At 38.8% G+C, this 25,151-nt stretch overlaps 1 protein-coding gene across 5 annotated transcripts in view; it reads left to right on the top strand.

Annotated features, from left to right (window-relative positions):
• Positions 1-25,151, top strand: part of SHF (Src homology 2 domain containing F) — a 232,226-nt gene that overhangs the window by 120,990 nt on the left and 86,085 nt on the right. For all 5 annotated transcript variants that reach the window (XR_010090461.1, XM_063449162.1, XM_063449161.1 and 2 more), the window contains exon 3: positions 13,703-13,918. Coding sequence is in view for 4 of the 5 variants with exons in the window: in XM_063449162.1 (XP_063305232.1) it covers positions 13,703-13,918 (216 nt within the window). In the remaining variant the exon portion in view is untranslated. The remainder of the gene's footprint in view (positions 1-13,702; positions 13,919-25,151) is intronic.

Raw genomic sequence — 25,151 nt, 5'->3', positions numbered from 1 at the left:
CTATGTGCCTTTTTGTAAGATGTATGTTGGACTGGATATAAATATAATAATAATAATAATAATAATAATAAATATGTACAGAGTTGATGTTGGTTCCATGGTGGCTAATGACATTCCAATGACCCCACCGGAGGTGGTGATGGTTTGACAAAGACACTTTGTGACAGACTGTTGCTATGCCTTGTTTGATGACTGAATAAACTCCCCATTATAGCATATTGCCATGTTCTGGAATACTGGTCCAGCGAACAATGTCCTTTCCTAGTAAAAGGGTTAAACTCTGTATGGTGCTGTGCTTCACAGTGGAAAAAAAAGTGGTCATGGTGACTCCAGGCACCATGACCACTTCAAAACATTGAAGTAGTCAAGGTGCTGGGAACAACCCTTTAAGATATAGTTGAATAAAAAAATATTTTTCTTTTTCTGTACAGTTTAGTTAACACAATGTACACATTAAATGTATTCTCTTTAAAGTGTCACTTATGTTAGTCGTGACATATAATGAAAATACACTTAAATTGTATCCATTTACCATTGAGACATAATTTACAAGTACATTCACCTGTACGTTCATGTTTTGAAATTGATAATCTCATCTGTGCCTGCAATGAAGGCTACAGTCTATGATTTTAACAACGGTTAAATCGGTTTCCTCGTGATAAACCACTATTTGGAAGTCATGGTCATTGCTGGTTGCCCAGGATCGTTTTCATTGCATGGAATCCCTATAGAGATAATGTTGATATAAATATAAAAAATTGGGTTTATTTACTAAACTAAGGATTATGAAAAAATTGCCCAAGTAAATATACATTTTAGCCTAGCTTGATTTAAAAATTGAGTTAAATGCATTTATCAGTTTGTTTGGTTTGACCTAAAACTCACAATTCCCTCATCGACATCGACTCATCGTAAATTAACCCCATTAGACATTTGTATGAATTGCCCTGCCTTCAATCTGAGTGCCAATTTGCTATAATAGAAATCTGGATTTAATATTTATGGATATGTTGTTTTTTGTTTTTTTTTCAAATAATTCAATGCTTTTGTATAAACTTTTTGAAATCCTATAATATAAAAAAATAATCTAATTCTTTATTTTGGTGGTGCATAGCAAGGACATGGTATTACATTACAACTTAGCCATAAATTGGCCGTAATAGTGTAGATTAGTAATGCTATAATAAGGCACCTTTTTTATAGATAGAATATCAAGATTGAACAGTAGATTCGGGTTAAATATAGAATATTAAAACAAGCAGTAGAAGCATGTCAGTGGTGTGGTATCAGAAGTGTTTTCAGAATAGGTTACTCAGACTGACTTTATGAGTGATCTTAAGAGATGTTAACATGCTTAAAAAGTTAGTGACAAGCTGCCATTTTAGGTTACGTTAAACTCCATTAAAGTACTGCATAGCATGCTAATCCTAGTACATGGGCTTTCAGTAACATAAAGATAAGGCATATAATAAACAGGCTAGTCTAGCAACTTAAATGCTGCCGGTGTCTACCTGGATTTGAGGTTTCTGTCTCCCCCTGGTTTGCATGTAATTATAAGAGTAGTAAGAGGTTTAGCTGAGCATTTATATATAGAGGAGCTACTTAAAACTTAGCAGGCTCGCCTTCTGGGCCTCTCACTGGGTCACTTGCATGGGCTGTGGGCCTGTTATGTGCTGGGGTTGAGGCATCAGCCTACCCCCACTATCAACAGGCCGAGGGTGGAACACAGCAGTCCATAAGGGGTTGAGGCTAGGCAAGGTCGGTTCCTGGTGTCCACCGGCTTGAGGTCGGTGGATCTGCCTTGCGTGCTCGAGCGCTGGAGGTCCAGGTCTGTATAGCCCCTAGATGCTGTCGCCGGTGCAGATGGCTAGCAGATCTCCACTGGAACAATAGTTGGAGCGCAGCTCTCCGCCTGTGTTGGAGCGGGGTCTCCTGCCGCCGCTGGAGTTGAAGCGTAGCTCTGTGCTGTTTCAGCTTGCGAGGTGCAACCCTCTTCCCTCTTGCCAATGGTGAAGGGGTCGAGCCCCTGTTGTTCTGCGGCTTGGGTTTGTGTGTTAGGAGAGAGGCAGGATGCTGTCGAGGCCTGTTTCCCTTAGGCAGTCTGCCAGCGAGTGGCTTTTGTCCTCGTGTTTGATCTTTAGGCTACTGCGAGGCTGTCACCATGCGCCATGGTATTGGTGGGTTCCCCACTGCACCCCCAGTTTAGGCTGCGTGGAATCACCTCGATTTGGGTGCAGTGGTGGATGATTACCCCCAACGATCGGTGAGCCGAGCGGGAGCTTGCCCGATACACGTCTGTTCGGCATGAGGCTTCTTAAAGCTATTTTCTAATATATTGATATTTTTCTTTATTTTATTTTTTTAGACAATATATTTTTATATTCTAATTCTTTGAAAAAATATTTTAAAAGGTTTATCCGAAATAGGGTAATATTTTGTCAAATACAACACAGCATTGATTTAAATGCCAGATACCTAAGCAGATTTAACTCGTAATGTAGATGCGACATTTTATTTACGTTTTTATTTTTCAAAATCGTTAAAACGATTGAACATATTTTTACTTTAATTTGATAACATGCAAAATATTGCAAAACAAACTTACATATTTGGCACCATTCATATAATGAATGTGCCTTAAACTTGATATATACTTAATGATATCCTCTTGCCTGTGGGGATGCTCTTTGGCAATTCTTATTTATTTTAATTTTATATTTAGCTGTTTGATAAGTTATGCTCTTAGTATGCATGTATCGTAGGCTAGAGTGTTTAAATTATTAAATGAGCACAGAATTTATGAGGCTTGTATGGCAAAATAATTTAATATGATGCACCATATTCCTTGCTGTTCTTATAGTTGATCGTGACCTCTAGTATTCTTAATTTGGAACACTCTGTGGATATATTTTGCTAAAGAAGACATTTTACCTGTATCTCTTCCCAATGCACATTTTAATTTGGCAATCTATCTCTTCGGAACAATGGTCTGTTTGTTGTATTCATGAGTTCCCCTCCATTACCTGCCTGTGATTTTGCGGCAGATGTTGTGTTCGCAATGGGTACTACCAATAGCTTCGGCTCATTGCTACTGATCAGACAGGCACGGCACGCTCCATTGTTCTACACACTTTTTTTGTTTTTTTATTTCTCTCATTTTATTGCCAGTAGCTTAACTGGGACTATTAGCACATTATTTCAATGAGTGCCAACCTTCTCTTACAGTGGAGTGGAGAAATGGTGTGCATGACACTGACAAACTGCATAGAAATTTCTAATGTAGAATAGCACATTGTCAGAACTGGGATAAGCAAAGGATTAACAGAGCATAAGGAGCAAGGAAATGCAAGCATATTGTTCTTGTAGTGTTCTGCATATGACCCAGCAGGAGAGTGGGTAGTCTGTAGCTGATTAATGAATGCTGGAAAATGTAATAGGACAGAAGGCAGGTTAACTGGTAGGTTGAAGTCCTTTAAAATGCTAAAAAAAAAGTGTTTTTTGTGTTTGTTTGTTTTATTCAAAAAGTGCAGATTTCAAATTGTCACTTTTATTATCTTACCTTGTTACACCCACCTGGCTGTCAATTATACAGTCTGTCCTCTTGCTTCCTGGTTTGGTTATCTCTAAACTCAAGAGACGGCAATTGCCCAGAGCACCTGATTTGCAAAGAGTTCTCTTTGAGCTGCATTAAAAAGTCAGTTTGTTCTTGGACAGCCACAGAAAGTCTGAGCCGGGGAAGTAAAGGAGGACTTGCAAAGCCTTCAGACAAGAACTAAAACTGCATAATTAAATGCATGCTTGTTTTCATTAGGGATATATCTAATAAACAATGCGCTTTATAATTTTTATTTTATGAAAAAATATCATCTTAATAGTTTATTCAATGAGAGGTCAGAAATTTGGATAACTGTAACTGATTTGTTAAATTGGCAAATCTTATACAAACAAACATATCTTGTTAGGACTAATCTAATGACCAATTTTCTGTAATTAAAGGGTAAGATGCAAATGGTGAAATGTGTTTATTTTAAAGACATACATTCAACATTTTGCACTTTATTGTTAATTTATAATGTTTCAGTTTATTTTATGGAGAAATTGACATATGTCTTTACTGAGTTTTCTATACAAATTGAAGTACAGTAGTACACTCAACATTTTATGGAAAATAAGTAACCCCTACGTCTCAAGAAAACAAAAATTTTGTTGATAAAAAAACATGTAGGCACGGATATGTAATTAAATCTATGTTGAATAACAGGCCTAATTAAAGGTAGCAAAGAATATTTCTAAAATAAATATATGAATGTAAGGAGTGTATGAAATATTAATCTGAAAAAGTCACAAAATAGAATACACAGAGGACACTGACACACGCACATTTACACACAGACTACAATTACACACAGGACACTGACAAACACTGGTTTTACAGACACACACAGTGCACATTGGCACACTCGCATCACATTTATAGACAGAGGAAACTGACACATACATTTACAAAGAGGCAGTTAAGTAGGAGGGAACACTTGTGTAAAAACAGTATACAAAAAATAAACACAAAAAAGTTGCTCACTTCCCTATAGAGTCTAAAATACAAAATATATCAAATCAATAAGGAGTACACCCTAAATAAATATCAACTAGCTTTATTGTATATATTCAACACATACATAGTACCTAGAAACAAGTAATGTCTATGGAAAAATATACAAAACTCACAACCTTTTCAAAGGCAATAAACCCCTGTATAAACCAACATATACCATATACACGGAATAAATACACCCAATAAACAAAAAATACAAAAAAGATAATACCAAAATTTTAAACACAATCATAACATAGAAACTAAATCATTAGATACCATATAATAAACATCATACATGCCAAATAGAAAATTCAAATGAAAAAGTATATAAGACGATATGAGAAGCTCCCTTGACAAAGACTTCATGCAGAAACATTGGGGGTATATTTCCTTTTTGTGGCCTATATCTCCCTCCGAGTTGGATTGGCCTCCTTCTCCTGTGACGTCAGACCGATGGGGGAAGCTAATCGTATGCACACATTAGATCTTACCCACAAGAAAACATTGAGTCGATGCTTTCCTATGGTTTTGAAGATGCTGAACATCCTCATCCAAAGCGTGAAGACGTCCAGCATCGTTCACGGTGCTAAACTCGGTGAAAATACAGGAAGAGCCTCCAGTGGCTGTGTGGAAGACAGAAGACAGCCACTAGAGGATGTCATAGCCATGCAATGTAAACATTGCATTTTCTCTAACAGTGCACCCAGACCACTTTAATGAGATGCCTATAGTGTGCCTTTTAAGGAACATAGAATATATCATCACTGACAAATTATATATTGCACTAGGAAATGCTATTGCTTAAATTGAGCCTATCATGACATTATTTATTCTCTCTATAATACGCAGAGACCAAGAAGGGGATGAATTTTAAACTGAGACTTCTTGGACATCCAATGAGTGTTTGTTTAAATCCAGACTGCCAGTACAATGTGTTGGAAAATAAAAATACATGCGAGCAGAATATACTTTGTATATACTTGTAAAACTGGAAAATATTTCCTGTGTCTATCAGAAAAATGTTTTAGTTTAATTATATGTTGTTTTAATCTTTCCTGCTGTTCTTTCACTGTATATATGAGATTACTAATAGATCCTCTGTGCACGTATTACAGATTTATTTTTACATTGAATTGTTTTAGACATAGAGTAAGCAATGGGAAATTCCTTCTAATGCATGATATTGCTGAATAATATATTTATGCAAACATTCAGCATTTCATCATCGAGAGAAGAGTGAGTCTCATCCTGCATTCTTTTGGGAGTTATTAAATCATGTCTGATTCTATAAATATAAAAGATGTTGAGGCAGTTTGAGCTGATATTCAAGTTTATGGGAGGCTAATGCCCAGCACAGGGCACAAAACAGAGGTGACGACTAGCAGAAGAAATCCAGGAACTGTTGGTATGAAAAAGGACATTTTGGAAAAGACAGACTAAACCATAAATCTAGACTAACAGAGGGGTGTTTTTTCTTTTTTGATCTGCTGCTACCCTAGACATTGGATTCTCTTTGAAGCTTGTGGCTAGCAGGGCTCAGGTAGCCAGCGGAAATATCTCAGCTAGCTTCCCTCCTTTGGGTGATTAGCTATACTCCCTAAACTGTTTTGTGCGGCACAAACATCAGTTGAGGCTTGTTGAAGGGGGGAAACAAGAACCTTTTTTATTAAGGGGGAGTGAGGGTGTTCAACCCACTTGTTGCAGGCCTGTCGTGGGCCTGGTCACAGGTCTGTCTATTCCTATGGGGGGGGAGATATGTGATGGATGGCCTAAAATATGTTTGGCGCAGGCCACAAGCTTACGGCACAATTTTTGTGACTGTTTTACACGTGTCTAGATGTCCCTGTGTTGGGTGCCTGCGTTCTACATAGAGCAGTGTGTGTGTCTGTATATGCAGCTGTGGGTCAACAAAGGGGGGCAGCAGTTCTTTAGACTGAAATGGATTGCTTGTCTTTGCCTCTCCCCTTTCCTTTTCTGAATGTATTGCTTGTCTGTGCCTCTCCTTCTCCCCCTTCCTTTTCCTGCCCTAGCAGGGCTGCTTTGTCCCTCCTCCATTCCCCATCAGCTTCTTGGGATTGAAAACCCTGTTTTGTGTTGTAGACCCCATGTAGGGGTCTGTGCCTGTAAAACCATGTGTGACAAAATAAACGGCACTCATTCCTGTTGTACCCTTCATCAAGTCTTGGCTGATGTTTGGGTAACCAAGGGCTCTGATCACAATTTCACTTGGGATTTGGGAGATTTACAACGGATGTACTCAGTTGGAGTATAGGGGATCCGTTACAGCCTCAATTAAGTAAAACTACACAGCCATTTTGTACCTGATAAAAACAGTGTAATTGCAATATAATTTTCACAAAATATTATTTTTAACAATTATCCTTACAACCTGTTGGAGATGATTATTGTAACAGGATGAACCCTCCCTGACGGTGTCAGGTCTGGAGTTAAAGGGACACTATAGTCACCAGAACAACTATAGCTTAATGTACTTCTGGTTTGTATAATGATTGACCTCAGGCATTTTAATGTAAACACTGCCTTTTCAGAGAAAATGCAGTGTTTACATTGCCCTTAGGGACACCTCCAAGTGGCCACTCCTCAGAAGGCCACTGGAGGTGCTAACTGAGGCAGTGTTACACAGCAGGCAGCACTGCCATTCAGGGTCTCCACGGACTGCATGGGGATGCTGAATTTTCCTCATAGAGATGCATTGATTCTATGTATCTATATGAGAACGTGCAGATTGGCCAAAACAGTGTTTGGCCCCGCCAACAATGCGCACACCCACAGATCCATCAATGAAGAAGCACCTCACCATTCTATATATGGACACAGGGGTGGGAAAGGTTATTGTAGCTTTACTTTGTTTACATTTTTTTTGTATCTCTGTTACATGTTTTATTACATGTTTTATTACATGTAAGGTCCCTGAGGAAATCTATTTGTAGGCGAAATGTGTAGGACTATATTGCTTTTTTTAAATCATATTTTATTTAAATACATTTATACTGCAACAACTTAACTACTTGTGTTGGAGTGGAGTATAGCACTTTCCCAATGTGTGAGAAGAAATCTGAAAAAAAAATAATAATCTGGGAGGTGTGGATACCAACAGCCCGCCATCTACACATTGGGGCGGCACCAGTGAGCACAATATGATCTTACATTCTTGTGAGTGCAATTAATACCAGCTTGAGTGGTATTTTTAAACAGTGTTATTCTATGTGCTATTTGAATTTTCTTTTAGATCAGCTGTAACACAAAAATACATTTTAATTTCTACATACACATTCCACGTTGATCAGTTGAGATGCATATGGTGAAGTCCATATGCCCTCTGGCTCATAGGATGGCAGGGACCTCTTAAACCCCTTACTTTTAAAGTGAATGTCTCTGTTCTTCAGCCTGCTTTTGAACATATTATTTAGAATTTCCAATCCAATATATGCATACGAAGATGGTTTAATCTAGAGTGTTGGTACATGCTTTTCCAGACTCGAAAAATAAATTCAAATTTGATAACTAGTTCTACCGTAACTTTTTGTTCCAGAGCCATGAATCTTCCAAGCCAGCACAGCTTAAAATACAATATTGATTATTATTTGATCAAGCAATGACAACATGTGTGACAATTCTTTGTCAGCAACCGCAAAATGCTCTGAGCTAGTTTGTGTTGCAACAGTGGCTCATATTGAGTTAAGATTTGGATCACAAGTTTCTATGATTTTGTTTTTTTCTTACACATAATACTAGAAGGCTTCAATAGGTTGCACCATGCTAAATTACTCTTGGTATGTTAATGACTTGAATGTAGTGCTTGTCACTGCAGAGATGTGAAGATGTGTGAACTCTTGTCCACCTTGTTTTGGTTTCTGTAGAAGCATTCAATAAATGTTGTGTTTGTGTATAAACCTAGAACTCTTATCCGCAAACTAATTATTGGTCGATCTGATTTTTAAAGGACCACTATAGGCACCCAGACCACTTCAGCTTAATGTGCCAGGTGCCATTAACCCTGCCTGCTGTAAACATAGCAGTTTCAGAGAAACTGCTATGTTTACACTAGGGTTAATCCAGCCTCTAGTGGCTGTCTCATTGACCGCCTCTAGAGGCGCTTCCGCGCTTCTCACTGTGATTTTCACAGTGAGATGATGCCAGCGTCCATAGGAAAGCATTGAGAATGCTTTTCTATGGACTGACTGTGCGCGCGGCTCTTGCCGGGCATGCGCATTCAGCCGAATAGGGAGGAAAGTCCCCAGCGCCGAGGGAGCCCGGCGCTGGAGAAAGGCAAGTGTTTAACCCCCTTCCTACCTATTCAGCCTGGCGGGAGTGGGACCCTGAGGTTGGGGGCACCCTCAGGGCACTATAGTGCCAGGAAAACTAGTTTGTTTTCCTGGCACTTTAGTGGTCCTTTAATACAGATATTCATATTGCATCTTTAAGATGGTATAGTGTGTGCTATTCCAGTAGTTTTCATAAAACACCTCTTCCTCTTAAAGACTAACACACACTTTGACAGACAGACACACACTCAATCACTGACACAATTACTGACAGACTCGCACACACTCGCTTGCAGACACACACTCCCTCACTCACACGCTGACACACACTCACTCAGACACACAGGCTCCCTCACAGACACACACTGACAGACATACGCACACACTCACTCACAGACACACACTGACAGACATACACACACACACAGACTCACTGACACCCAGGCACACACACATTTCCCCCCAACACTCACAGATATATATTTTTTATTTTCATTTAAATCTACCCAGCCTCCCTACCTGTGGGAGAACTGGGTGGATTTTTACCTGGGGTCCATTAGAGCTGCTGGCCGGGCTGTTTGGGCAGGAAGGCAGCATGCAGCAGGTGGTCGGCGAGGGAGCGCTGATTTGTGAGCTCTACTTGCCCAGCACACTCGCATATTCTGGCTCCTAGCAATACTCTGCGGCAGGAGAACTCACAAATCAGCGTTCCATGGCCGCACGCCTGCAGCTCAGCTAGCCGCTTGCTAAGTGGGCATTTGGGGGCGACGTTTTTTTGCCGCCCCCTGGAAAGAGCTGCATTGCGGCAAATGCCTTGTTTGCCTTGCGGCAAATACAGCACTGATTGCATACCTTAATTGCTTTTAGATATAAAAAAAAAACACCACACATTTCCTAAAAGCATTGGTTTTGTTTGAAGAAGCCGGAGCATTCTTTGTATATTTAATAAAGCCTTGTCTATACCCAAGTACCTTTTGTAAAGCATTGCATAATGATGGCTATATTACCTTTTGCCGAGCAATTGTTAACCAGTAAGCAGGTATAACTTCTACCCATGTATTTGTTTAGAATATCATTAGTGAATTTTCAATTTATTAGCCTTAGGAAGGACGTGTTTTTCTTCTTGTAATCATGGGGCTTTTAATTGGAGTGGCTGTTTTATTTCTCTGATTGATTAAAAGCTTTGATTACAGACCAGTGTCTGTCATCCTGCTGTAAAACATAATGATTTTATCTATAATTAGATGGGCCTACAAACATGGTGTAGTAAGGAAATGTGAGTTAAACTGCTGACTTGGGAGCAGTGGATTTCAATCACATTAAAAATGTCACATTGAAAAGTGTGGCGATCATAGCTTAATTTTACTAAATCATATAAGGGCAACTAATAAATTTAGATTAGTCAGATTGTGATGGAGCCAACGTGAATAGTTCTTGGTATAGAATCCCAGCGGATATTTTAAATCCTTGTTGGAATCCATAATTCTCAGATGCAAATCTTTACATGCCTCCTTCCTGCCTCATGGATGGAAAGGGCTGGGAGTTCAAAGCAGCCCTTATTGGTGGAATGGTGGTATAGCATTTTTACCTCTAAACTCAAATTATTTAAAGTGAACATGTCCTGCCCCAAACAATGCTGATTAGATTGAGCATACAATTCTATCTATACATTGTGCCAAGCATTTTTACTAGCAAATGGATAGATTGGAAGAAAAACCTATTTAGAAATTCAGTTTTTTGCCATCTCTCACAATACCTCAGCAGACCCTTCTTGCCAAGGAATTGAGAAACTGGGAGAGATGAAGAGACCTCACCACAGAGCATGTGCTGTAATTGTTACATCAACTCTGTGCCGGCACTGCGAGTGATGGTTAGGGAGTATAGGAATGGAGTGATGAGACGTCACTCTGTTCGGATCTGTGTCATGAACTGAACTAATTATGTCATGAGCCTAGGTTCATATCAATGAAGTGGTCTGGGTGCCATGTCATGCTCCCGCTCCCCCACCCCCCACCCCCATTTTGGCAGCGTTAACGTTGAAATGCCTGCAGGACCAGGCTATAAACACCACAACCACTACATTAATAAGCTGTAGTGGTTCTGGTGACTATATAGTGTCCCTTTAATTATCTTTATTCATATGCATCTTGTAAACAGAAGTGCTATCCCCTCTCTCTCTCTCCCCCAACAGAGCTGTTTGGTAGCTTTATTTTAGTGCAAAACCTCAATGAGAATTTAGTCTATAAATTGTTTACATGTAGTCTATTATCTTATATCTATATTGTACTTCCACAAAGGATCTTTACCAGTGCATATTTTAATTGTATCTTAAAGTATCAATGTATGCAAAGAAAGGCTCTTATTGCACTGATTAAACTCGCTTTGGATTGGACCTAAACGAAAGCTGTATAAACATTTTCTTTTATTTCAGTGACCGTATAGCATTCACTAGGCCGAGTGCCTCTTCCCTTCTGTAAAGCGACTGTTTCACACAACCCTTCCTTCTCCAGTGTGGATGTACATGTGGGGAGTCACTGCTCTCTGTTGCTAATTCAATAGGAAAGCAGGATGCTGTAGGGTACAGAATGAGCATTTAACTGGCATTTACGTGAGCACACAGCTGCAGCTCACATTTTCTTGTCACTTAATGCTACTGGGCTCCAGTGTGGGCTGGTGATGGAATTATTATAAGCTGCCGCGGAAGATGGATTGGGTCATAATAATATTGATCTACTGTGCTCGTAGCCAGTTAATTCATCACTTGCATTGAAAAGTATAAACAAACATTTGTGTTGGAAAATACTACTGATTGCCAGTGCAATTGTGTCATTATCGATGTTTTGCTTGCAAGCACTATGGGAATATATCTGACATCTTTCAAAGATTCAAGATATTTGAGATGGGACATAGGTCATCTTTGGCTGTAGTCCAGACCTCCCATCATGGAAATGACTACAAATGGATGTCAGTAAGGAATTAACTCCTACATGAACCCAGAACTGTCACTACTCTGAATGCAACAAGTCCTCTTTAATCACTTCAGTCCTGGTGATCTGAGATATTTAATTGCACGTGTCTAAAATCCAACTTCTACAATAACAATTTAACATGACCTTTTGGTTGCTGTGAATTATCTTTAGTTGGTGTTAGATGCAATTTAGACTTTAGCTGTAGCTATAATAAGAACAATAGATCCATAAAAAAATGGTGTCCCTGTGCAGATTTATTCATGGAATAAAACCGACACCAGTTATTTTCTAATCTGGTATTAGAGGTGTTTTATGGTTGTATTAAGTGCATGAAAAGGAAATGCTTAAGTCCAGCTGTGAGCTACTTTTGCACACATTTTAGCTTATGTTCTTAGAAGCTTAATATTAGGAAGATTTTCTTCCGAAGTGAATTGCCTCTAGTTTGTGTTTATTTATATACGGGGTGGATAAAACAATGGAAATGGCATATGAGATAATTTTGACATCTTAACCAGTTACAAATGAAGTTCCAGCCACACAGATTTGTCATTGATAATGAGAAATATGTCACCTATGAAAGTGGTCTGACAATTATCATGTTGATGGGTACCCTTTCAAACCAGGAGAATTGCAAGTGTTCCAAAGAAACCAAATAGTCTGTGTCCAAATTACAGACGCAATGGTCACCAAAACTGCAAACTTTGTTTAATATTTGTGAACAGTCAGGCATGTAGGGAGCACAGGATATCCGTTCTGGCACACTGCAAAAAATGATCAGGAATGGTTTGAGGAACATGACCATGCGTTCAAGGTGTTGCCTTTGCCTCCAAATTCCCTAGATCTCAATCTTTTTGAGCATCCATGGAGGCCCCACCTCGCAACATTCAGAACTTAAAGGATCTGTTGCTAATGTTTTGGTGCAAGATATGATAGGACACATTCAGTACATGCATTAATGTAGAAGGGCTGTTTTGGCAGCACGAGGGAGATCTATACGATATTAGGCAGGTCGATTTAATGTTTTGGCTTTTTATTGTGTACTATAATCGATCAATGTCACAAAAGTACATCCTCAAAAATAGCTCTGAACTAAAACAAAAATGAATGCTATGAGCTTAACAAAGCTGCCTATTTCTGCCAGTTCTGCCATTTTAAGACTTCTTAAAGGGACACTGTAGGCACCCAGACCACTTCAGCGAATTGAAGTGGTCTGGGTGCAGTGACCCTTTTACACTTAGTGCAGAGAAACTGCAATGTCTTCAACAGTCTTCATGTGTGTATTGGTTGTGTATTATAGTTGTGCTGGTTTTCTTGGCCTTGTTTCATGGGTATTTAATTAAAAAATGTGCATATAGATCCATGTGTGACTGCAGAGTCAGATGCACACAGTTGCACTGTTGCAGTCACCTACACTGTTGAAAAAGATATGACTGTTGTAGTGATTTACAGTTTTTTATAATGTTTTAATGTACAGCAACCTACGTTTACCCAAGATTGTGGCTATGCCACAAGCCCAAGAGCTCTCAACTGTCCTTATGACTCGCATGATAAGAGAATTTCAGGATGTATTCTTATTTCAAATAAAGACCATTTTGAGAAATATAGGTTAATTCAATGAAGATACTGTAGGCATTTACTCTTAAGCATGATAAGTCTTGTTCTTTGTTGATTAGGTATAGCCTTGGACATCTGCAATGAAGTTTGATGTATAAAAATAGTTTTATTTGAAAAAAAATTAATGCAACTTTCATTTTGTGTAAGAAGAATCATTACAGTATTGCATTCTTTATACCTATAAAAAAATTGCTGATTTTACTTAGAATTTTCATTTTTTTTCCTTTTATCCTCTGTAGAAATCCGTAGAAGAGGTTCCAAAGAGCTGCCGTGTAAACCTTTACACTTATATGACACACCGTATGAGCCCTCAAAAAATGGACTAGATGCAGAAGAAGAAATATCATGTCAACAACCACGGGAATCTCGTTTGCCACAAGATGATGAAAGGCCTCCAGAGGAATATGACCAGCCATGGGAATGGAAGAAAGATCGGATCTCAAAAGCATTTGCAGGTCAGTTACTTTTTTTACATACAAGGCAAATATCATTTACCAACACTTAAAGAAAACTTCTAGATTGTTTGTGTGTGTATCTAGAAAAAAAAATGCACTCACAGGTTTTGAATACACTATAAGCCAGACAACCAGTTGAACTCCAGATGTTAGGGACTACATTTCCCATAATGCTCTTACAGCCATAATGATGGCAAAGCATCATGGGAGGTGTAGTCCAAAACATCTGAGGTGCTGAAGGTTGCCAAGTCTGCATTTACAAACATTTGTGGAAAAATAAAATTGGTCGTTATGAGGAGCTCAGTGATTCAAGCATGGTACTGTGATAGGATGCCTCCTTTGCAAAAAGTCAATTTGTGAAATATCTAGCAGGAATGAAATTTCACTGTAAGTGATATTATTGGAAAGTGAAAGCATTTAGGAATACCAGCAACTCTACCACAAAGCAGAAGACCACTTGGTCACAGGGAAGGATTAACAAGTGCAAGATACGCATGGTGCATGAAAATGCCCAATGCTCCATTGATTCCATAAATGAAGAGTTCAAAAATTTCACTAGCATTAAAATCTGCACACAAACTGTGCAGCAAGAGCATCATGGAATGGTTTTCAATGGCCGAGCAGCTGCGTGCAAGCTTCACATCTCCAAGTACAATGCCAAGTGTCAGAGTGGTGTAAAGTATACCACCACTGGACCCAAGCACAGTGTAATGTGGAGTGATGAATTACGCTTCTCTGTTGTCAGTCTGATTGACAAGTACGGTTTTGACAAACGACAGGATAAACTATAAAAGTTTGGTGGAGGAGGCATAATGATATGGGACTGTTTTTCAGGGGTTGGGCTAGGCCCTTCACTTCCATTGAAGGGAAATCGTAAACAATAGTGGGAACAGTTTTGGGAACACCCTTTTCTAGTCTAGTATGACAGAGCTCCAGTGCACAAAGCAAGGTCCATAAAGACACGGTTGGATGGGTTTGGTGTGCAAAAACTTAACTGGCCCGCACAGAGCCCTGACCTCAACCCCATCGAACATCTTTGGTATGAACTGGAACGGAGATTGCAACCCAGGTCTTCATGTCCAATATCCGTGCCTGACCTCACAAATGCTATACTGGATGAATGTGAAAAAGCCCCACAAAAACAGTTTTCCCATAAAGTCTCCCAGAAGAGTGGAAACTGTTATAACTGCAAATAGGTGACGAATTAGGTAAGCTAAGCACTTTGTATAAAAGACCTTCAATGGCTAGTTATCAGCTTACTGGCACGGCTCTCTCTACCTTTTGTATTTGTCTGTATATATTGTACGTTCTCCACTGATTGTACAGCGCTGCGGAATCTGGCGCTTTATAAATACCAGTAATAAAAAAATATTATTATTTTATATGTATTTAGATTGTGGTGTCTTATAAAAGGCCCTGTTGGTGATTTGTCCCAATATTTCTATCCATATAGTGTATATAAAATCAGATAATACCATTGAATAGATCATCCACAGACAATGTAAAGGCTATTTTGCCCTAGGACAGGCACATAAAATGATGTGCTGTTGATCTGCTCTTCCTGATTTAAAATATTTGATTTTGAAACCTAATGATACCTGAAATCTCCACATATAAAAGTTGGTTCTTTTCTCACGTGGGATTTTGATCCATTTTGGTAAAGCTCCAGACACGCACTACCAATGAACTGAGATGTTCTGCTCACTTGTGAGTGACCCAACTCATGTTGCCATTAGCATTTTTTTCATTTCCTCTATATACCAGAATCTAATAATGAAATCAGAATCTAATGATGAAATTAAAAAATTGCTATTCTACTGCGAATATCTCTTTAGGAACTATAAATATATTTGTATTTTTTTTCCAGAACTATAAATATACTTTGCAGCTGCCACAGTTATTGTAAGTCTATTGTAGGATTTTAATGTGTGACAAAATGGCTACAATAAGGCCTATGGAAATAGTTATTTAACAGAGGTGGTTTTCTTCCTTTTTGCAGTTCATATACATAGATTTTTTTTTTAATTTTTTTTTTACAGCTATATTTTTAAATGTTCCACTGATTTATTTTCTTTTCTTTTCTAAACGTTTTAAAATGATCTTAGATGCAACTAACCAGAAATAACTTGCTGCACTTCAGACAGTTCCATTATTGTTGAAAGAATTCTGTATTTTGGTAAAATACATGGTTTACCTGTAGGGGCATGGTGTTACCATACTTAATAAATTACGGTAAGCTGAAAGTGCGTCAGTTAACACTGCATACCCTCTCAAACTACAACCTCAAATAATGATTTTACTGTAGCATGGTTTTTATTCTTTTAGGTTGTATATACCTAAAAACATTGCAGTCTAAATTCACCATAATCATTGCAGTTATTTTGAAATATTGAGTTATCACATGATTAGGTAGGGGCTGCGATAATTTAGGTAGACTATATTTTTATGTGGAACACTTTTATGTTTATTTCCAAATCCAATTATTAATATTTACAGTATACTAAAATCCACAAATAAGACAAAACATAAAATTCTAAAATAAATTAGAGTAGAAACTAAATTATTTACCATATTTTCTTTTTTATAGCGTAGCTCTAACTGTAATTCACTTTTTGTTAATTAAATCAAGGCAAGCATGTACCCATTAACAGGGATGGTAGAGATATTTTTATCACACTAAGCAAAATCCAGTTTTCTGCCCCGAATATATGCCACCTCTTCCAACAATAGCTTTGTTTTTCCCTTCAGATTAGAGGCAGTGCTTATACCACTGGGATATCTAATCTGGAGGGAAAAACAGGCAGGCAAATCTCCAAACATTTTGATCCCTCCCCTAATTACCTCCTTTCCCATAAGTAGCAGCTCCTCCTGATCATCCCCAGTTCTTTGCCTGCCTTCGGCAGGGGAGGTTAGACAGGAAGGTTCTCCAGGAAGTAGGTGAGAAGGGCTGAGGCTCTGGAGGCTCTGCTTCCTTGATGTCCGGTAGGTAGCGTGCAACACGCCGGCCGGCGTGGTCGCTCGAAATTTATGTTGCCGTCTTTTGCCGTGCCAGGTGCCGGTATGACGAAGGACGCAGGCGTGCGTCGGCTGGGAGGTCCTGTCGGTGGAACGCACACACAGGTTGCGTTGCGTTCCACCAGGGAGTCGCAGAGCGCTATGCACATGCGCAAGGCGAACCTGGATTCGGGCGCCAAATTCGAACTGGACGTTTTCCGTTTGGTTACAGGACTTATATGAGCATGTACCAGCACCAACCTCTGTTTGCCAGGAGCTCTCAGATCGGTTGTGAAGTGTGTTTCTCACCTGCCCTCCAACACACTCTCAGGCCATTTAAGGTAAGACTGTCAAGTTTCATTTTAAATGGTTCTTAGCCTGAATCCGTAAGGAGAAAAATTTTTGTTTATTTTCCCCTTTCTTGTTTTCTTGTTTTTCCAGTATGTCTAATCCAGAAAATATGGATAAAGTTGCTGGGAAGGGGAAATGTGCATCTAAAACCAAGCATTTAATATGTGCTGTGTGTGGCCAACCTATGCCTGATGGTAGTAAAAGGAAACTTTGCTCAGTGTGTTCAAAAGAAGCTTCAGAGGAAGCAAAAAGAACAGAAATGTCCACTTTTCTCAGCTGGTTGCAGCAAAGTATGCAGCAAACATTTGCGGATATGCAGTCAGCTGCATCACAGTCAGTCCAGGCTTCTGTTGCCCAGGATTCACAGATTGTAATACATGCTAACACAAGTCTAAGGTCTTGGGAAGTTCCGATACTAGTTTGGAACTAGTGGTTCTGAATATGGCGATAATTCAGGCAGTGTCTCTTCAATTGAGAAATCTACAGTCCCAGAAGACTCCATTTGGGTCACCCACTGATTGGGGAGTTGATTTCAAAGAATGGAAAATTCCCAAGTTACTTGTTTTTATTTCTGGACAGTTTTTAAATCTCTCTTTTTCCATAGAAGCGGAACTGGACTTTAAACTGGCTGCAGTCCCTGTAGTGGGCGTCCCTATTTCTCAAGTAGGTAAGAAGACTACAGTGCCGATTGGAGACTTCGGAATTCGGAGACGCGTCCCTCATTTCTAAAGTCCCTTTTGTAGATCTTTTTTCAGGGGTCAACATATAAGAGCCGTTGATTATAGGAGAAGGGAAAAAGTCGAGTTTTTCCTAGATCTCTGGAATAAGACATCTTCAGATCGCTGGGTCCTCGCAGTAATTAAGAAGGATACGCTCTAGAGTTATCACAAACCCCAAAGAAAGGGTTTCTAGGTTCAGTGGTTCTTTCTCTGATATGGAATTCTCTCTGAGGCGAGAAGTATCAAGTCTGTTACATATCAGAGTGGTGGAAGTAGTTCCTTTAAAGGAAAGACATCAAGGCACCTATTCAGGACTTTTCTTGGTGCCGGAACCAGATGGATCATTCAGACCCATGATAGTCCTTATAACCATTAACAGGCGGATTATCAAATTAAAATTCCTCTGGGAGTCAATAAAATAGCGTCTCTGCTTATTCATCCAGTAAGTTGGTTTGCGTCCCTGGATTTCTAGATACTTATCTTCTAGTATCCGTGGCAAAATCCAGCAAAAATTCTTTTAAGGTTTGATGGGTGCTACCCATCGGTAGTCCATTACCAGTTCAGAGCACTGTATTTCGCTCTGTCATCAGCGCCCTTTCTGCAACTTAAGGTATGCTTTTGGGCTCATATGTTCCAGATTACACAAACTGCTTATTATTGCCATGGGCTCTGCCACTAGTAGTTCATCGCTATATGAAGATAAGGTAAGAGTAAGTGAGCGGATGTTTATTCTCATATGGATAACTGATTATCCGCTTCTATCCTGCTTATTATGGTCGATTACCGCAATGGTCCAGGTGCCTCTGGTTACCACCTTCTTATCAATTCTTCTTGCCTTTGCCTAGTAATATCATTGGTTTATACCTCTCCTGTGACTGATCATTCTGTATCAATTCATCCACGTTGTGAGGTATTTTTGTGAACCTGATTTTGATATGGATGTGTGTATATATATATATTTATGTATGTATATCTACTTATGTGCGCTATTGCAGTGTTTTAATAACACTTATTTCTCTACTAGTCTCTGCCTCTTTCTGACAGGCAGGTATTGGATTGTTTCCTGTATCCACAGGTAAGTGGTTCACAAGGCAAGAGGGAGCAGTGTGAACAGTCCTTAATAATCACATCCAGGAAGTAATTGGATTCTCAGTGTATTTCTCCTCGTGTTGAAAAATCATGGTGTGTCTGTTCTCTTCCGACTTTCTGTTGTCCCTTTTCATCAGGACAAGGAGGTTCTGAAGCTCGGTCCTTCAGGTATCTCTAAAGTTTTATCTGTTGCCAATGTAAGTTGGACATACTGGCCTAGGAGTAGGCAGCTTTTGGGCGCAAGGTGCTTCAAGCAGTAGTGTACTGAAACCCGCCCTCAGGATCTGCTTTATTATATCCCTGTGGTATAAGCACTGCCTCTAATCTGAAGGGAAAAACATAAATTTTACTTACCGTAAATTTCTTTTTCCTGAAGATTAGAGGCAGTGCTACATTCCCGCCCCTTTTTCTAATAAACTAAGTAATTTGCAGCTATTTGGCTTATGTATTGTCTGGGGATGATCAGGAGGAGCTGCTACTTATGGGAAAGGAGGTAATTAGGGGAGGGATCAAAATGTTTGGAGATTTGCCTGCCTGTTTTTCCCTCCAGATTAGATATCCCAGTGGTATAAGCACTGCCTCTAATCTTCAGGAAAAAGAAATTTACGGTAAGTAAAATTTATGTTTTTTGAGGAAAAGTGAGGTAAAAAAGGTTGTTTGAGGGGGGTTGCGTGTGTGTGTTACAGCTGCTTGTAGTTTTAAATGTGTAGGCTGTAGACATTGTGCGTTGGTGGCTGTGTGTTATGGGGTGTTATGGATGGTATGTGGGTACGATTGCCATCAGAAGTTTTGGGGTCCAACCCTGAGACCATCCACAGGATGCACACGAGTCCACCCACAAATATGTAGTGCATATGTATAGTGGATGCTGTTTTTGTTTGTGTAGTGCCTAGTTTCTCAACCCGTGGTAGTCAGGCAAAGGGGGTACGCCAAGAGCAGGCCAGCTGGCCACCTCCATGTTCCCCAGAAGGCTGCCGCTTGAGGGAGAATAGAGGCGGAGGAGGCGAGGGACCTGTACTTTTCATAATCTTCCTGCGGTGATATCCGGAGCCTGGTTATGACATCACTCCAGCACAAAGCAATATCTGTCACTTTGTTCCTCCATGCCACTAGTAAAAGATGTGCTTTCCAGAGGAATAATCATAGCTACAATGGTGCACATGTTGTAATGTTGTGAAGAAAGCATGAGAACAGCTTATAGACCACAATGCTGAGAAATAGTTGAGAGGGGAAATGAATGACTATAGTTTTATTAAAATGTGTGTGTGTGTGTATCTAATATGATTTTTTTTGTACTTTAAAATCAACCTGTGGGTACCATGAAGGGTATACAGGCATAGCATGTTTTCCTTTTTCCTTTTTGTTTATTATATTTGTGTAATTCCTAGTTTCTCAACCCATGCCATACATACCCCAGGGGTGTAACTGTGTAACTACACATACACATCCTGCACTTCCTTAACTTTAGTGAGCGACCCAACCATTGTCTCAAATTTGAGGACGTTCTACATCTCAATAAGGAGTTGTCAACTCCTTATTGAGCCAGCAAAAAGTCTCTGCAACACACATACACACACACCATTTTATCTGTATCACCCCTGCACTACTCTCTCTAAGAACAATGAGGAAGTGAATATAATCACTCCCAGCAGAGTGCCCCCTGTGTCCACTCAAGTAACAGCCATATTGGAGCCAGGTATCCCGGGACTCCCATTAGTGCTACCCCCCCTGCCTCCCATCCAACATTACAGTTTGGGGGACTAGAGAGGAAGATGTTTGATTTCCCAACTGGCCCATTACGGTTCAGAGAGCCCTATTTGGGCTGGTGCTGTACTGCCTACAGCGTCCCTGTTGGGAAAAAAGGGGGGGAGGGGTACCACTGTTTTCTTTGTTTTTGGAGGTTTTTCATGTGTTTGGGAGATGATTGTATTAAGCGCCTGTGTGCCTAGGATTTGATTAAATCCTCTCCGAGTCACAGAAGGACCTGGGTGGCCTTACCTATGCTTTTGCTGAAGACCCCATGCTGGGGTCTGTGCATATAAACCCATGTTTTACCAAATAAAGAGTATTTTATTTCACCCTTCATCACGTCTAGGCTGATGTTTTGGTGAGCTGTTATAATCACTGAAGGTGTCCTGCAGGAAAAGGAGGGATATTAACAGAGATACTCTGGCTGAATACCGAGATCCGTTACATTTCTTTACACTACTCTATGTACCTCCATTTAGTTGCCAGCTTGACTGTTACCTAAATGGAAGCCCATCAAAGATAAAAAGAATAGATTGTTACATGATCCTCCACATTGGGGGACATAGGAAACCAAATAATGAAAATGTATAATTTTTCTGTCTACAGTAATTTTTGTGTGCGTTAAACATGTGCTTAATTGTCATTGACAGAAATGACAATAACATGTTCTGGCCAGTTAAATTCTAGCATTTACTCTCCAGCAGAATGGGGAGATATCAGGTCTCATTATGCTGACTAATTCCTGGAGACACTGCTAATACGGAGCATCGTTCATTTGTAATAACCAATTTAGAATGCAGTAGACTCATTGTCTGGGTCGGATTTAATTTCCAGGTAGCCAGATCAGATCATTTTATTCATCCTTTGCAATATTTCATTTTTAATTCTATTGGTAGTATATTTATGGATTTGTAATATTGTCCCTTGTATTGTTCTATCAGAATGCTGCTGTCCTTGTCTAAAGTTCTATTTACTGCTATTCATTTTTTGGCTAGATAGAAATATGATTTACTGCTTTTTTTTTTTTTGTTATTTTACATCATAGATGTGTGCGTCCCAGATTTCAATCCAATGGAGTTTGTTTTGGATGACATGAAATGAGTGGTCTGCAACATGAATGTGTGACATATACTGTCTAATAGAGAACAACAACAGTCCAAACTGAATATTTTCAGTGCCTTGTTAAATCTTTTAGGTTTTTCTAGAGACCCTAGCCTAGGAGAACTTGCGTGTGTGTTTAAGTAAATGCCAATGATTTCTAATGTATTTAAGGATCTCACAGGTCACTCCTTGATCCATCATTATACCATCTCAAAGTATGCAATAAAATGTTGACGTAACCAGAGATATTGCAAAACTGCTGAATGTCTATTTCCCAGCATCCTCTAAATAAATTATGGAATTTTTATTATAGATCTGTAATAAAAGAATACAGAAGATCATGAATACACATTTGTAATATTTAATGAATAATTTATGCTTCTGTTAGATGTGTAAATATTTCCCATGTAGCGACCTAAAGACGGTCACCTTTTTTCTTGATTGAGTTATCATGTGCATGGTGGTAGCCGTTTCATCTTTCAATATTTTTTTTCTAAGCATTTGATATTGACAAGAAAGAAAGTGATTGTCATTAATCATTTAAAAATAGTCACTCTGGTGATATCAATAGGAGTTGAAGCTTTGAACATGTGTATCTCTTCATACAGGAAATGCAAATTCTCTTTGTAGAGAAAGCTGTATCGCCATTAGAATAAGAGACTTCTGTGCTATTATTAGCTAAATTGGGCACCGTGGGCACACTAAACAGCAGTAGTCCTTTAATGCCTTAAGCTTTAATGTATCTGCAACGTTTCGACCTGTACCCAGGTCTTTATCAAGCTTGATAAAGACCTAGGTACAGGTCGAAACGTTGCGGATCCATTAAAGCTGCTTTAAACGTATCACAGTGAGAGCCTGGGAATTTTTATTTAATGTATATTCTATGGGGTATGCTGACATATACTTAGTTAGCACCCTTTATTTTTGTGATTGAGTGCAATCCTCTTCTCTATTTTTCAAGCTTGATAAAGACCTGGGTACAGGTCGAAACGTTGCGAATCCATTAAAGCTGCTTTAAACGTATCACAGTGAGTGCCTGAGAATTTTTCTTTTGTTTTTTTGTTAGACCATTTTCTTTTCTTTTTTTTTTTTTACCAGGCTCACTTGGCACCAAATGTTGCTATTTCTGTTGCCCCCAACTTGATAAATGTATTTTCTGCACAAAGTTGGATGGTAATGATACGGTAAAAGTGTACAGCCCTTCTGTACTTACCCTTGTGATCTGACGACACTCCGATCCAGCGGACCTCTGCTCCCATGCACCATTTTTATGATGCGGCGCACGTGTGCTGGCATCATGTCAGAAGAGCTTTAAACTATAGAGCTCAGCACTCAAACATATAAAATCTCAGTCTGCCCAAGGCACAGTGCCATGTTGTGGTTCCTAGTGTCACAACAGCACATTCTTTGTAAATTTTTTATATTTAGGTATTGACCCGGCTTGCTCTTGACTACTGTTTTCTGGCTCCCCTGACTCTGCTTTATCTCTCATATTGGTGTATTTCTGGTTCCCCTGACTCTGCTTTGTCTCTCGTGTTTGTACATTTATGGCTTCTCTTGACCTTGGCTTGTTCTGACATTGCTTATATTTTATTCTATCTATCCGGCCATCCTAAGGACCGGTTTAGGGACCTTTACATCTGTCTCAGTTTCTTCTGGTGGATTTACATTCTGCGTGTTGGGACTAAGTCTCCGCTTGCTCCAAAGACCTATAATTTCCCTTCAGTTTTGCTACTCTTGTGCAAAGCTGAAAGCAGGTGTATTATGGTTCTTCTTTCTTATTTTCTATTGATTATTTATGACGTCCCATTGGTTACAGAAATCCGTGCAGCCAAGATGCAATATCTGGCTATCCGCAAGGCAAATCAATAAATCAAAGGGAAAATGTAAAAAAAAAAAGTGTGATCTTAAAAACAGGATCTTTTAAAAACAGGATCTTTTTAAATTATTTGGTAGTAAAGATGTTTCACTTGTGTACTTTTGATATATATTCTAAATCTTTTAATAAAATTACCTTAATTTCTACTTAATGCCTGATAGAAATAGACAAATACTGTTTTTTGATATAGGAATAATTTGATTTTTTTTTTCACTTCTATCATTATTTGAAATGTATAATACGATGATGCCATATTTTTTTCTTACGAATATATGTATGTGTTTGCATCTTACACTGTTAATTATTTTTTAAATCCTATATTATTTGCAATCTGTAAGGTTAAAGTCGAAAATATTTGCATACTATGCACTAGGATGTTTTATACACATATACAGCAATCATTTAAAAAAGCACTCTATACCTTCTTATTTGATTGTCTGGCAGTTTTGTATATTTTAAATCCTTGTAGCAAATCTATGAGAAAAGGTCATTTGTGAAATAAATGGGACAATGAATTGTGTATGAAATCTGAGAAGCTATAGTAAAATCAATAGCAAACTGCATCAGTTACTAAAGGAAGTAACTAAAGTTCATTGTTACATTATGTTAGTTAAAACATAACTGATTATTCCTTTTAGTTATCAGATTTTCACATAATTGTTTCCTTTTTAGTAATTACATTTTAGCATTAATTTTATGGATTTCCTTACTGAACGTGCTTACAAGGAAACACATTAGAAATATGTGAATAGACCTAAAATTAGCAAATCTCCCATATTTCTCCAGATAAGTGTATACGTGTGTCTGTGAGCTGGTAATCATATACGACAGAACAGATCTTCCACTTATGAGTATAAATCATGTCTAAAGTTGAGGATGAATTTAGATTTTGGTTGCCTTGTTTAAAATTTTACATTATATCAAATAAAATAGGAATTATCTTTACTTTTGCATCTCAAATGCTTATGAAACACTGCAAGAAGATTCACTTAGAATTATTAGTGAATTATTCACTAAACTCAGAATTTTTCCAAGCTAAATCTGAATCCCATATTTTAGGGTAAAGCAGTCGAGCTGTCGAACCAGAGTTCAATTTAAGAATTTTCCCATAGAGGATTTTGTTTGCCTTGCTTTTAAAATGAATTTCATTTAATTTGCTTATTTTTTTTATTTATTTAATGAGTAATCCTTGATGGTCCCTTGTGTCACTTAAGGGCCCCCACCTGCTGCTCATGGGTGAAGTCAGTAGTTTCCCACTACCCTTTGTCATTTACAGCCCCCACCCACCGCTCATGTTTTTGTTTTGTTTTTTCAACCGTGAGCATCCACCAGCTACTCACTGTTAAGTAGA

Source organism: Pelobates fuscus, chromosome 3 (assembly GCF_036172605.1).
Source record: "Pelobates fuscus isolate aPelFus1 chromosome 3, aPelFus1.pri, whole genome shotgun sequence".
Taxonomy (NCBI): domain Eukaryota; kingdom Metazoa; phylum Chordata; class Amphibia; order Anura; family Pelobatidae; genus Pelobates; species Pelobates fuscus.
The sequence above is the reverse complement of the archived record's forward strand: the minus strand, read 5'-3'. Positions and strand labels throughout refer to the sequence as shown.